This window comes from Dromiciops gliroides, chromosome 4, assembly GCF_019393635.1.
Source record: "Dromiciops gliroides isolate mDroGli1 chromosome 4, mDroGli1.pri, whole genome shotgun sequence".
In the NCBI taxonomy this organism is placed as follows: Eukaryota; Metazoa; Chordata; class Mammalia; order Microbiotheria; family Microbiotheriidae; genus Dromiciops; species Dromiciops gliroides.
Window position 1 is genome coordinate 478,139,016 of NC_057864.1, and position 14,387 is coordinate 478,153,402.

Here is a 14,387-nt window from a genome sequence, read left to right on the forward strand (position 1 = left end):
AGATGCTCAGCTGGGAGGTCGTGCATTCCTGGTCTAGGAAATGGGGCAGAAGACAGGGAGGATTTTCTTTGAGGATTAATGTCCTTCTTCCCTGGCAGTGAAGTGGACAGTGCTCCATTCATACTGAGAGGCCTGAGCCTGGAATTCATTAAGATCATTGATTCAGAGCTGGAGACTTCTGAGGCCATCCAGGGCAACCTTCTCACCCAAGGTCGAAGAGTAAGAGGCTGGAGTTGAACTCAGGTCCTCTCTCTCCAGAGCCAGTGTGCCCTTGGCACAGGTCCACACTGCCTTCTTGGGCAGCAGGGTCCCTTTCTTGGGTCTCCTGGGTGGCCCAGGGCAGGAAGGAATGGAGGTATCCAGCTGGGCGTGAGATCTCCACCATCTGAGTGACTGGATCGCACAAAGAGCACATGATCACACAGTTGAATGCATGAATAAATTTATTCCAAACTTCTCCAAGTACTGGGGGGAAGGCACTCGATGCAAACAGCAAATCAATTCTACTCTAGCAAATCTAAAATTCCAAGGCTTTGTTGGGATGCCCTTTCCAAAGCAGGCTGGCATCCATTTGGCCTGGATCCCAAACCCCAAACCCCAAACCCCATACCCGATTTTACCCTGTAAATGTTCCCAAGCCAATTCTAAGAGAAAAAAAAAAGCCAGATAATTTTCAGTTTTGATGGCCTGGCTCCTCCCAGGATCCCTGATTGGGCCTGAACTTGTGTGATGGAAATAATTTCTTTTCAGCCTCCTGTGTCCGCCAGAGATGTTGACGGGATCTCTCGGTCCTTAAAGCCTGCCCCATAAGAGGCTGGCCCTGTGGCGGGGCTGATGATGGAAAGCCACAATAGTCCCTGAATGCTGATGTCCGAGGAAAGGGGGACAGGCTGTGGGAATCCATGCCCATGATGGAGTGAAGCCAAAGGGAGATAACAGAACCCAGGTGCAGCCTCCTGAGACTGGCTTCTGAACCAACCCCACAGGCTGTTCATGGGCTGGCAGGGAGCACATGAGACCTATCACCAAGTAAGCAAGCCAGGAAGATCTGCACTGAGCATCCCTCTGAGGCCTCTTGGAGATGGCAGCAATACTGCCCTCAGCACTGCTGGGCATGCAGACCACCTCCCTGTCCCCTGCCCCAACACAGATGCATATTCTGTTCTTGTTGCAGGCACTGCACCTGGCTGAGGTGTAAGAGCACGTGCACAGGTACCATTATTGGAGAGGGACAGAGAGAGAGCCGGGCTTGTTAATACCCAGCAGCGGGACCTGTTGTCAGAGGCATCTTCTCGCCTTAAAAGCCAAAATCCTGACTCAACAGGAAAGCACAAAGCTAGCTAACGGGAATTAGCGGGGAAGCTATGAAGGAAGGGAAAATAGCTCCTGCAGAAACTGATCAGCCCCCTGGAACTCCTGTCTGGGCAGGCTTTTTTCTCCAGGTGGAGTCACAGACCCCGTCATTCCCAGAGTGCCTGTTTCCCCATTGGCTGTTAGTTGGGGAAGAGCAGGGATGGACAGAGATAACAAGGGTCACTGCTCTCTGAGTTCCAAACTAACTCTCGATTTGCTCTGACTCGTGTGGGGCAGAGTCTGGGGCCTGGAGGCTTGCTGGCTTCCCAGCCAAGCAAACCCCAAAGGGGCTTCCCCTCACCTACTTGGCCTGGCCCTCTGGTCTGCTGCTGATTGGCCCCAAGTTGGGGAGGCCCCATGGTGGAGGGGGTTGGGAGGGCACGGCTGCTCTCGGCTAACCCCAGATGAAGGCCTCCAAGAGGCCTAGGAAAAGTCCATTAGATTAAGCCTCAGACGGAATCAGATGGTAACTTAATCAGCAGTCCAGCAGGATGGCATTACTGAGGCAGCCGCGGGAAGCGGGCTCCTTCTGCACGTCTGCTGGGGCCAGAGGTTGCACAGAGACAAGTGAAGCCTCTGGCTCTGCTTGGCCCGGACAAGGCTATTTCTGAACTCTGATGCTGCCGATGGGCCCTCAAGGGGTCGATCCTGGGGCACAGGGAGGCGTAGCCCATGGGTGAGCAAGCCCCCCAAGCCCAGCTGGGGTTCAGCCCTCAGGTCTTCACTAGCAGGGCCATCGGTAGCCAAGGGACGAGCCCCAGGCTCACCAGGACAAGCTTGACCCACCCAATTACACTTAGGAACTGCCTGCTCTCAGTGCGTCTGCTTGACCCTGAGGCTCATGGAAGAAGGAGGAAGGTCTGAGATTGTCCTGGAACTTGAGAGCAGGAGGAGACTCAGGGAGAGGCCCGGGAAGGGAGGGCTGGTTTCTGCTGCGCTTTGGTTTGGGTTTGCTTTTTTCTAGGGGAGCCTAAGCCAGGAGGGTCATGCACGGAGGAAACTGCACATGCAACCCATGCGAGAGGGAGTGGAGAAGCTGGTCCAGCCACTGGGCACTGGGGGAGGGGACGTCCCTCCCCATCACTGCCACATGTCCCCATTGTTTCCATTCTCATGGAACTTGTGGAAGTGGTCGGCATATCTGCAGAGAATAAGGAAAAACATCAAACCAGGGGTGGGGAGAGAGGGGGGGGAGGGGGCAGAGAGAGAAGAGGAGAGGAGAGGAGAGGGGAGGGGAGGGGAGGGGAGGGGAGGGGAGGAGAGAGAGAGAGAGAGAGAGAGAGAGAGAGAGAGAGAGAGAGAGAGAGAGAGAGAGAGAGAGAGAGCGTGAAGAGGGAAACAGATCCCAAAGGGGCTAGAAACCCATGATGGGTGGGTAGATGGGACACCAAGCTGCTTTTGCTTTCACATCCCCATTCTTGTCATCTTTATCGACAGTTAATTAGACAAAACAAATGGAAACATCCTATTTTCTGAACAGGAAGAAGCTCATCCAAGTAGCAATCGCCACCCCCCCCCCCCATTTCTTTTGGTGAAATTTTGGTACGTGAAACTGAGGCAGGTGTGGTTATTGTACATGTAATAGAGCCATTCTAACACTTTTGAGGTGATTTCTTTCTCTGTCTTTCTTCCTTTCTTTTTCTTTCTTACTTCCTTGATCCTTTTTTCTTCTTTCTTTCTTTCTTCCTTGATCCTTTCTTTCTCTTTTTCTTACTTCTTTGATCCTTTCTCTATCTCTCTTTCTTTCTTTCTTCCTTCCTTGATCCTTTCTCTTTTTCTTACTTTTTCGATCCTTCCTTTCTCTCTTTCTTTCTCTATCTTTCTCTTTCTTTCATCCTTTCTTTCTTTCTTTCTTTCTTTCTTTCTTTCTTTCTTTCTTTCTTTCTTTCTTTCTTTCTTTCTTTCTTTCTTTCTTTCTTTCTCTCTTCCTTCCTTCCTTCCTTCCTTCCTTCCTTCCTTCCTTCCTTCCTTCCTTCCTTCCTTCCTTCCTTCTCTTCTCTTTTCTTTTGCTTTCTTTAAGAGAAAGAGGTGAACAGCACACTCTTGGATCATACATACTTCTTAGCACAGTAGGCTGCACAGTCTCTCTCTACGCTCTCGCTCCACGCTGTCTTGTACAGCACCTGGTGATTGAAAGGCACAATTAGTTCAGTGATAAGCTTCTCTTCCCTTTGGGTGGTGCTTGATGACCACCAGCTTCTCTGATCGTGGGATCATCGAGCTCAGAGGCCGGCTAGTTCATCCCCCTCATTTTATAGATGAGGAAATTGAGGCCCAAGGTGACTAAGTGATGTGCCCAAGGTCCTGGAGGCAGGAAGTATCAGAGATGGGATCGGACCCAGCTCCTTTGCCTTTGGAGCCAGGCTTCTCCCTGTGTGCCCACAGCCTGGAGATGTGCGAAGGGTATGGGCACTGTGCCTGTTGAGGGCAGCAGAATGGGGAGGGATGGAGCCCTTCTGGAGAGAACAGGAGTAATGGAATGAGTGGAGAAGGTGAGCTCCAGGGCTCCTGAGTGATTGGGATAATAGCATGATGGTGCCACCGAGGGCCAGGATCCCAGCCCCAAAGTCAGCCTGTGGACTCATTGGCTTTTTCTAGCATCCATAGCATGGGCGAGCCCCACTCAGGCCTCAGAGGAAAGGGGAAGGAATTGCAGGGGACCAAATGCTCTCGGCACAGAAGCAGAAGACCTGCTACACACTTCTTGGATCCTGCACCTGTGGGTGAAGCTTGGGGGCTTGAGTTTTCTAAACTATTTCCCTCGAGAGCAAAACATCTTACCAGAAAACTTCCCTCCCACCTCCCACTGACTCAGGCTCCTATTTCTCCTAGTGACTCCACGGGCCTCAAGTTCTTTCCTCTATCCACTTACCAAGAAGACCAGGCAATGAAGGAACAGCATGTAGAAAAAGCCAATGGTTCGGGCCATCTTGTTGGAGAGAATCAGTCGCCCCTAGGGAGGAAGAAATGAGTAAGAAGACGGGGAGGTCCTTACTCATCTGATGCACAGTGTTGGCCTATGTCATGGCAAAAATAATAACAGCAACTGCAAGCAACAACAGTAGTAACATGGAGGGAAGCAGCGTAGCACAATGCAAAGACTCTTGGCTCTGGAGTAAGAGGCTGTGGGTTAGAATCCTGCCTCTGATGATTACTAGCTATGTGATCTTGGCCATGTCACTTCATATCCATGGGCCTCAGTTTCCACATCTATAATAATAAGAGGTTAGGCTAGAAATACCGCTGAGGATCCTTCATCCTATCCACAACTGATATTTGTATATCGCTTGAAGGTTTGCAGTATATGATCTCATTTGATCCTCACAACAACCAAGCAGATGCTAATATATTATCATCATTTTACACAAGAGGAAACTAAAACTCAGAAAGGTTAATTTATTTGACCAGGGTTATATAGTGAGCATGTGTCGGGAGTGGGATTTGAATCCAGGCCTTGCTGACAATTAACCTGGCTCACTCTCTACCAACCCCGCCCCCCCCTCCACACACACACATTCCACTGAGCTGTTACCCAACCCAGGAGCTTCAAAAGACTGCTGTTCACTGGTGGTGGGCAGAGATCAAAACAGGGGGATGTGAGGCAGGGAGTGCTCAAAGAAATCAGAACCAAGGACAGCAGCCAGTCTTGTCCCAGGAAACAACATCTTACCTGGGCTTGCAACAGTCCCACAGTTGAAAATGTTTTTCCTTCATAGAAACACAGGACCATAGATTTAGAACTGAAAGGGATCTCAGAGACTGTCTAATTCAACTTTCTCATTTTATAACTGAGGAACTGAGGTCCAGTGACTTGCCCAAGGTCACGCAGGTGATTAAGTGGCCAAGCTGGAATCCAAAGGGAGGTCCTCTAATTCCAAATCAAAAAACAAGCAAACAAAAACCCATTGACAATGCTCAGGATGCTTCCCCTTGTCTATCTTACAAGGGCAGGTGAGATTCTAGAACACATGATAAAATAGATGGTTTGTGAAAGAAAGAGAAGTGGTTATCATTAAAAACCCATCATGACTTCCCTGAAAAGGGACTCAAAGGGATTCACCTTTTTTTTGGGGGGGGTGGGGCAATGAGGGTTAAGTGACTTGCCCAGAGTCACACAGCTAGTGTCAAGTGTCTGAGGCTGGATTTGAACTCAGCTCCTCCTGAATCCAGGGCTGGTGCTTTATCACTGTGCCACCTAGCTTCCCCCCCTCACCTTTCTTTTTAAAAAAGAGTTATTAGTTTGATAGATCATAGAAATGTCACCAGCACAGTCTACTTGGATTTTTCCAAAGAATTTGGCCAAGTCTCTCAGTGCTATCCTTGTGAACAAACTGGCTATGAGGTATGGGCTAGACAATAATATGGTTGGGTAGATTCAGAACAAACTTGGGCTCAAAAAATCTATTTCACAAATATAGGGTAGGGGAAGCATGGGAAAAAAGATTTGGGAGTTATAGTGTACTGGAAGTTCAAAATGAGTCCAAAGTGTCATATAGTAGTGAAAAATGCCACCTGGCCATGGGCTGCATTAAGAAAAGCCCAGCATCTGGGACAGGAGAGGTGTCAATCCTTCTGAACTTTACACTGGTCAGATCTCACCTGGAGTACTGAGTTGAGTCTCATCTCCCATCTCCATGCCTTTGCATAGGCTTTGCCCATGCCTGGAATACCATTTCTTTCCCTCTTAGATTCCTGAGCTTCCTTCAAGGTTATCATCTCATCCCTCAAATTATTTTGATTTACTCATCTGCAAATGTACTGTGTGCCCTGAGCATAATGTTAGCTCTTGGAGGTCAAGGGCAGCTTAATTTTCATCTTCTTATCCCCCAGTGCCTTGCACATAGTTGGGATTTAACAAATATCTGTTGAACCAAATTCTGGACTCCACATTTTATCAAGAGCACTGACAAAATGGAAAGAATCCAGAAGATGGTGACCCCTATGGTGAAGGCCCTTCTGGGATGGATGACATCACTGGGGAAAGTTAGGGGCTAGCTCCCTATGGGCTAAACCTGAGTCTTTGAACACTGGACCCAATGTCCCCAGGGCTCAGAGAAGGAGGCATGGGAGATGGTCTCTGCTCCTGCTTTTTTTTTTTTCAGGGCAATGAGGGTTAAGTGATTTGCCCAGGGTCACACAGCTAGTAAGTGTCAAGTGTCTGAGGCCGGATTTGAACTCAGGTCCTCCTGAATCCAAGGCCGGTGCTTTATCCACTGCACCAACTAGCTACCCCCTCTGTTCCTGCTTTAAGGTCCCTCCATTTACCTGACTCTTTTTAGGACAATGGGATAGTCTGAGTTTAATTTCAAAACAGAAATTCACTCCAGGTCTGGCTGAAGATGGCTTCTGATTCTGCCTGATGGGCGGCGCAGTGCAAAATATTAAAGCAACATTCATTATTTCAGCTGATAGGAACAACAATCATAGCTTGCATTTAGATAGTGTTCCAAGGGGTGCAGAGGGCCACGTAGACATTATCTTATGGGATCTTCCTGATGCCTACAATGTGGGTATTATTATTATGATGTCTATTTTATATATGAAGAAACTGAGTCTCAGATCAACTACGTGACTTGCCCATGGTTACAGCTAGGAAGTGTCTTCTGTGGGATTTGAACCTTGGTCTTTTTGGTTACAAGGCCAGGGCTCGACCCACTGCCTTCTCTCACAGGAGCACAGCTGTAGAGTTGGAAAGGATATTAGAAACCATTGCTTCCAGAGGTTCTTGGCCTTTTTTGTGTCATAGCCTACTACTCATTTCGGAATCATGTTTTGGGACGCAGAAAAGAAAATTACAAAGGAAAGCAATTATGGTGAGTTACGATTATCAATGAATTAAAAAAAATAAGTTCACAGACTCTAGGTTAAGAATCCAAGTTCTAGTCTAACTCTTTCATTTTACAGTTGAAGAAGCTGAGGCCCACACAGGTTAAGTGACTTGCCCAAGGTCACACAGCCAGTGATAGAAGAAGGACTCTAAGTCTAGAACTTTTTTCTGCTGCCTGTCCTACTCTCTCACACCATGCTGGTAGAGGGATTTTCACCTTCATAGATAGAAAGCAGTTTCAGGGTCTTTGTCCTGAGCTCTGTTCTATTCAGGGGTGGGAATTTGGTCCTGGCCCTCCAGCGTAGGATAGGGTATGTATCTGGGGGTGCTGACCCTGGCAAGGACCTTTCTCAGGAAGCTGCGGGGTATGCTTTCTTCCAGCCCAGCCTGTCTGTCTCAGGTGTCTGCTTGCTTTATGTTTGCTAATGACCCCAAGGGGGACAAGTAAACCCTTAGGAAAAAGGGTGCAAACCTGGAGAAGGGTGATGTTCTGGAGGGAAGACCCCAGAAGCCCTCTGGGTAGCTAGACACTCCCCAGCCAGAGAAAAGCAGGGACTCAGAACAGTAGTGGAGTTTGGGTAAGGATGGGCCTGACCATATGAGATAAGCTGGTACCTATAAGCCTACCATGGCTGTTGGGGTGCAGGGCTGCAGGATAGAATCATCAATGCATCCTTAGCTCTGAACTCAGCATAGAAGACCTGGCTGAGAACATTGGGGTGGGGGAGGATGGAAGGGAGGTAGACTAGGCCCCAATTCCCTTCTAAGTCTTCACCCTTCTGAAGGCAAGAAAGGCTGGGAGTAGCCCTGGACACTTGGGGACACAGGCATCTTTTTTTCTTCCCATGCAGAATCAGGAGCTGTGGCAGAGATGGGAACCCCCACAAACCTGAAACTCAGCTTCAGCCTGGTGAGGGGCAGAGAGAGTTCTTTAATGAGGAGCCCCAGGGCCCAGTAGAAATCAGAGCCAGGCTCATTATTGCCCCCCTAACTCTCCTCCCAAGCTGCCTACTGCATTCTGCTACTCAGGAACAGATGTCTCGCTCCAACCACCAGCCCTGCCCCTCTCTCCCTGGTCTGTGAGCTTATTAGCTTTCTAGCTTGGAGGCCCCCAGCTAAAAGATGAAGAGGGAAGGGGGGAAAGAAGAGAGGGGGGGGAGGGAAGGCTGAAGGCTGCACTACGAAAGCAAGCACGTTGGCTTCCAATTGTGGCTGAAACCTGTCCACGAGCTGAACCCAGGTCCTGTTAACTCCAGTGCTGAGGAACAGAAGGAAACCCAAAGAAAATGGGGAGGGGGGTTTGCTAATAATGGAGAGAGGGGAGAGAAGATATGGAGGGACCCAGATGTAGCCAATGAAATATTGCCCTTCAGCTAGCCCACACTCAAATCTCTCCTTTAGCAGAAGGCAGGTTATTAACTGTATTGAACAGATTTGCGGGAGGGGAGGGAGGAGGGAATTGGGGGAGAATGGGGATGAGGAAGAGGATAAATGGAAGTGGAAAAGAGAGAAGGAAGGAGTAGGAGAGCGGAACAGAGAGGAGGGTACATGGTGGCACATTGACCTTGATATTTCAGATTTATCAACTTAGAGGTATTGCACTAAAAGGTTCTAGGCTTTAGCGTGAGTGTGTGTGTGTATGTTTTCACCTTTAGTGGTTTTCTCTGGGAACTCACAATGCCATGAGCTGCAATGCATTGGCTTGAAGGGATACCTTTTATGTGGGGAGATGGCGCTCAACTAAGGATGATCAAGTATTTATTAATCGCCTAATGTGTGTACCAGGCAAGGGAGATACAGAAGCAAAGGTAAAAGTCTTTGCTTTCAAGATGTCTTCAAGGTTACTGAGAGCTAGAAGAGGCTTAAGAGGTCATTCAGTCCAACTCCTCAAACCTACAAAGGAAGAGACTGAGGCCCCAAGAGAGGAAGGAGAGTCAGAGAAACTGGATTCAAATCTTGCCTCTGATGCTTACTACCTGTTTAACCTTGGGCAAGTCACTCCCCTGGGTCCTAGCTTCCTCCTCTGCAAAATGAAGGGGCTGGAGGGGATGGCCTGTCACCTCTCACCAGCTCAGCCCAGGTAAGTGACTCTCCAGGCAGAGGTTGCTGCCCCTTCCTTCTGGCTCATCTGGGGGGTGGGCATTTGATGTTTGTTTACAAGCGTGGTCACAAGCCCAAGGCTGCTCCACAAAGGCTGGCTCTGCCCTTGGGAGAGAAAAGGAAAAGTCCTGTCGGCCTGCTGTTTCCTTTATTTGTTTTGTTTTGTTTTGTTTTTTAGTGAGGCAATTGGGGTTAAGTGACTTGCCCAGGGTCACACAGCTAGTAAGTGTGTTAAGTGTCTGAGGCCAGATTTGAACTCAGGTACTCCTGACTCCAGGGCCGGTGCTCTATCCACTGCTGTTTCCTTTAGATTAAGGTCCTGGCAGAATCGCTGGAATGCTACTCTTGGCAAGAACCCTGTCATGCAGCTAGAAGAAAGCCAGGCAAGTGAGCAGGGCCTCCTCCTCTCGCTGATGACCTGAATCTCGGTAGTGGTCCACGTCCAGGGCCAACATTCACGGCACGTGGGGTGGAACGTCGCTGGGGAGTAAGAATAATAATGGCCACCATTGATCCAGGTTTGGGAGGTGCAGTCCTGTGTGACCTCATTGGATCCTCGCAGCCAGCCTCCGAGAGAGGCCGGTGATCATCACCAAGTGGCAGATCAGGAGACCTAGCTTGGGGGTATTAGCGGTAGGATCTGAACTTTGGTCTTCCTGACTCCAAGCCCAGGACTCATGCTCAGTCGGAGACTGGAAGGATGGCTCTGGAGTTGGAGAGCCTGGGTTTAAACTGTGCCTTGGCCACTTAGTAGCTGTGTGACCTTGGGTTGGCTGCTTCCCCGGCCTGGCCCTTCGTATCCCCATGTGCAGAACAAAAAGGTCGGACTGATGCAGAGTGAGGTGAGCACGCCTGGGAGGATGATTTCTACAGCGATGGAGCATCATAAAGAGAGACAGACTTGAAAGACCTTAGAACTCTGATCGGTGCAATTCAGACTGGAATTCCAGAGGACCAAAGATGAAGCAGGCCACCTACATCCTGCCACACAGCAGCTGCTGGACTAAGAACGAGATACATGCAGTGGTGGGCACGGACCATCTGGGAATTTGTTTAGCTGGGAGATGTGTGTGTGTTTATGTATATATCATATATACTCATACATATATGTTATATAGACATACATATGAAACACACATATATTTGTGATGAGGATTTTCTCTTTTTAAAATCTTCAGTGGGGCAGCTAGGTGGCACAGTGGATAAAGCACTGGCCCTGGATTCAGGAAGACCTGAATTCAAATCCAGCCTCAGACACTTGACACTTACTAGTTGTGTGACCCTGGGCAAGTCACTTAACCTTCATTGCCCTGTAAAACAACAACAACAAAAAACCAAAAAAACAATAAAAAATTTTTTAGTGCTAGAAGTTGGAGAGAAAAAAGGAATGCTTGTAAAAAATGTTTAAAAATTAAATAGAAAAGGGCAGCTAGGTGGCACAGTAGATAGAGCACCAGCCCTGGATTCAGGAGGACCTGAGTTCAAATCTGGCCTCAGACACTTAACACTTACTAGCTGTGTAACCCTGGGCAAGTCACTTAACCCCAATTGCCACATACAGACACAGACACACACAGACACCCCCCCACCCCCGCAAAAAAAAAATTTAAATAAAAAAGAGGGGCAGATAGAATTCAGGAGGACCTGAATTCAAATTCAGCCTCAGACACTTACTAGCTTTTAAAAAAAAATAATAAAATAAAAAAGAATGGGCCTAGACTAGCTGGTCTGTGAGGTTCTTTCCAGCTCAGTCTCTGATCCTATGAAAGGCCGAGGCTGCACTGTAGGATTTGAAACACTCGGCAGTTATGGTGGGAGGGAAGGGATGTTGGTTGTTTGTGGGCCTAGATGCCACTGGAAGCTCCTGTAACTTCCTTTCTCAGGAGGGGGCTGGTCCCAGCCATCTAGCGCCAACATGGCTTCAATGAAGAGGCAGGCTTTGATGACAGGGGCCTGAGAGGCAAAAGTCTAGGGGCAGAGAAGGGGGTGGTGGTAGTGGTTGTTCTTATTTCTGCCATGAGCTCATTGAAGGGATAATTACCACAAATTAACCTCTGGGTGGCAGAGACAACCCCCACCCCCACCGCAGGCAAAGAGGCCCCAGAGACATCTGTGTGTAAACTTGGTTAATCGTAGTGTCTTCATGCTACAATAACCAAACTGTCTACACTGGCTGAATTCGGTTTCTGTCAATTTAGGCCTCAATCCACTGCCTTAGGGAGAGTTTAAGTAAACCATCCAACATGTTTTAAACATTTGAATTGATATTTGTGAAGTTCCCCTAAAAAAAGAATGGACTTTTTGGGGGGTGTCTTTGTACCCCCAGGGATGAGCACATAGTAACCATTTCATAAATGTTCGTTGAACTGAATGGAGTTTGCCGAGGTCCTGTGACATCTCACCAACTCTCCTTCCAGAAATACCCAAGCTGGACATTTGTGATAAAGAAGCAGCATGGTTAAGGCGCTGGACCTGGCATCAGGGAGACCTGGGTTCTAATCCTGCCTCAGATGTTTACTAGGGGTGTGACCCATCTTTGTGTCCCATGAGGGGCCAGATCTGAGGGCCTTCTAAGGTCCCTCCCTGGCTCTGAATCTATGAGCCCAGGACCTCTCTGGGCTCCGGTTTCTTTACTGGCAACACAAGGGGGTAGGCCTCCACGGCCTCTGAGGGCCCTTCCAACTCCAGGGCTGTGACTTAATGATCTCATGAACTCCCCAGAGCTGGGGTTCTGTGTACAATCAAGGCCCATCGGCCATGCAGCCAGATGCTTGGACTCAATTCTGAGCCCAAACCATATCCTTGAAAAGGGCAGGATCTTATCATGGAAGGAGGTACAGGCCTTTCATACAGACACGAACAGAAGGAAACCCCAGTGAGCTTTGGGTCAGGGGGATGTGGCTGTGGGAACAGGAATGGGAAAGCCCTACCTCCTTCTGGGAAGCTTGAACCACCCTAAAGGGGGGCACTGGGCCCACTGTATCGGGAAGAGGAGCTGGGCTGCCCAGCCGGCTGCTGGCTACCCACCCTCCTGCCCCAGCTCCCTTAGCCTTGTCACCAGGGACCTTGGAAAATCCAATTAAGCTTCTTCCTAATCATTTAAGCACAGGAAGCTCCCAGAAAAGAAAAAAAGGGGGGGGGGTGGGAAGGAAGGAAGGCAGCTGGCCCAGCTGGTCCTCTGGGGAGACAAGGGAAATCACTGAGCTTTAGGGTGTGTCCGTTTTCATCTGCCCTGGGAGTTGGGGCTGGGCTGGGGGGTCATAGACACTGGCCCTAAAGAAACAGAAAACAGGGTGGAAAACCTCAGCCATCATGGAAGGAGCCCTTCTCTGGACACTGCCCATCTTGGGAACTCAAGGGGACTTTACAAGGGAAGGAAATTCCTTGGCCAGAGCCAGCCTGCTGCCCACTTGAGACACAGCACAGCCAGATGCAGCACCTTCCCCCCTTTGGATGGGACTCCTGATCAGCAGAGCTCAGGGTCTGGGGAATGGGCTGCCAACTCACTCTGTCAGTCTACTTTTATTAAGCGCCTTCTATGTGCCAGGCACTGTGCCGAGAGCTGAGGATACAAAAAGAGGCAAAAGGCAATCCCCGTTCTCTAGCAGCTCACACCGCTGGAGCAGGGTTGAGAAAAGGACTCTGGAATGCCCCTCAGGCTTTTCTCCATCTGTCCACCCATCCATCCACCCACCCACCCACCCATCCATCCATCCATCCATCCATCCATCCATCCATCCATCCATCCATCCATCCATCCACCCACCCATCCATCCATGCATGTATTCATAGAATCATGGACTTTGAGTTGGAAGACCTTTGAATGTCATTGAGTCCAACTCTCTCTTTTTACAGATGAGGAAATGACACAGAAAGGTGAAATGAATTGTCCAAAGTCACAAGGCAGTGTCTGAGGCAAGATTTGAACCCAGATTTTCTAGATGCCAAGTTCAGTGTCCTAGGTACTTTCCTACATATCCTCTTTCCTACCCACCTTTCACTTCCTCCTCTCAGACCTGAGGCCTTTGCTCTATTTTCCTCCAAAGAGGAGGTGGATTAGAACCGTTCAGACCACATCCAAACTCCTCAGCCTGGCATTCAAGGCTTTTCACCATCTACCCATTCCCTCACCCATAACAACCATTGGTTTTCCACTCCTCCTCCAAATTCATTCCCTCCTCTCCAGTCAGGCCAGTGTCCTCCACACACGCCCAGTGTGCTCCTACTGAGGCCCCCTTGGTCTTCTGGATCCCAGCCCTTGATTAGCCTCCTCTCTCTAGATCAAACTTAAACATCCTTCAAGGCCAACTTCATAGGATCCCAGATTTAGAGTTGAAAGGGACCTCAGTTGAACCCCCTCATTTTATTGACAAGGAAAAGGGAAGTGACTTGCTCCACATCAGGGGGCAAGGAAGCAGCAGAGCAAGGATGAGGCTTCTGTTCCACAGTGGTCTCGCCCCTCCTTTGAAGCAATAGACTGGAAGCCACCCAAGGGCAAGGTGGGAGGGCATCTGACTTCTCTTTGCATCTGTCCTAGCCTGGAGCACAGAGCAGGTGTTTGACCCGTGTTTGTAGAATGGAAATGAAACCATCACAGTTCAACACTTGGCTAGGGTTTGTCCGTTGGGAGGTGGATGTGTAGCCTGGCTGGGACTTAGGGACCTGCTGGAAGAGGGTGCTGAGGACTGGGGTGGGGAAGAGGGGCAAGACTGGAGGGGGAAGGGAAGGGAAGTTATGAGACCCAAAAAGAAGAAGGCCAATTCTCCATCCACACTCAAGGCCTTTTGAGGAATGGGAAGTTGAAATAGCTCATGGGATTTAGTAAGTGAAGAAAATATCACAGGACAGCGACTGCCTAACCACTTATGATCTCTAAGCCAGGATAGACTGGAAGTCAGGCAGGCTTGGGTTCAAATCTGGCCTCAGACACATACTAGCTGTGTGACCCTGGGCAAGTCACTTAACTGCTTTTGGCCCCAGTTTCCCCATCTGCAAAATGGTGGTAATAAAGATGGTGATGATACTGGCACCTACACTTTAGAGTTGTGAGGATCGAATCAAATGATGTATAAAGAGCTTTGCAAATCAGCCCGATATCTTGTTGCCA

General features: G+C 49.1%; 1 protein-coding gene across 2 annotated transcripts in view; it reads right to left on the reverse strand.

Moving 5' to 3' along the window:
• Positions 1 to 425: 425 nt before the first annotated feature.
• Positions 426 to 14,387, reverse strand: part of CUX1 (cut like homeobox 1) — a 423,932-nt gene continuing 409,970 nt past the window's right edge. For both annotated transcript variants that reach the window (XM_043964600.1, XM_043964601.1), the window contains exons 21-23: positions 4,226 to 4,306; positions 3,412 to 3,476; positions 426 to 2,494 (exon numbers count right to left, since the gene is read on the reverse strand). In XM_043964600.1, coding sequence (XP_043820535.1) covers positions 2,434 to 2,494; positions 3,412 to 3,476; positions 4,226 to 4,306 — 207 coding nt within the window. In that variant the 3' untranslated portion in view covers positions 426 to 2,433. The remainder of the gene's footprint in view (positions 2,495 to 3,411; positions 3,477 to 4,225; positions 4,307 to 14,387) is intronic.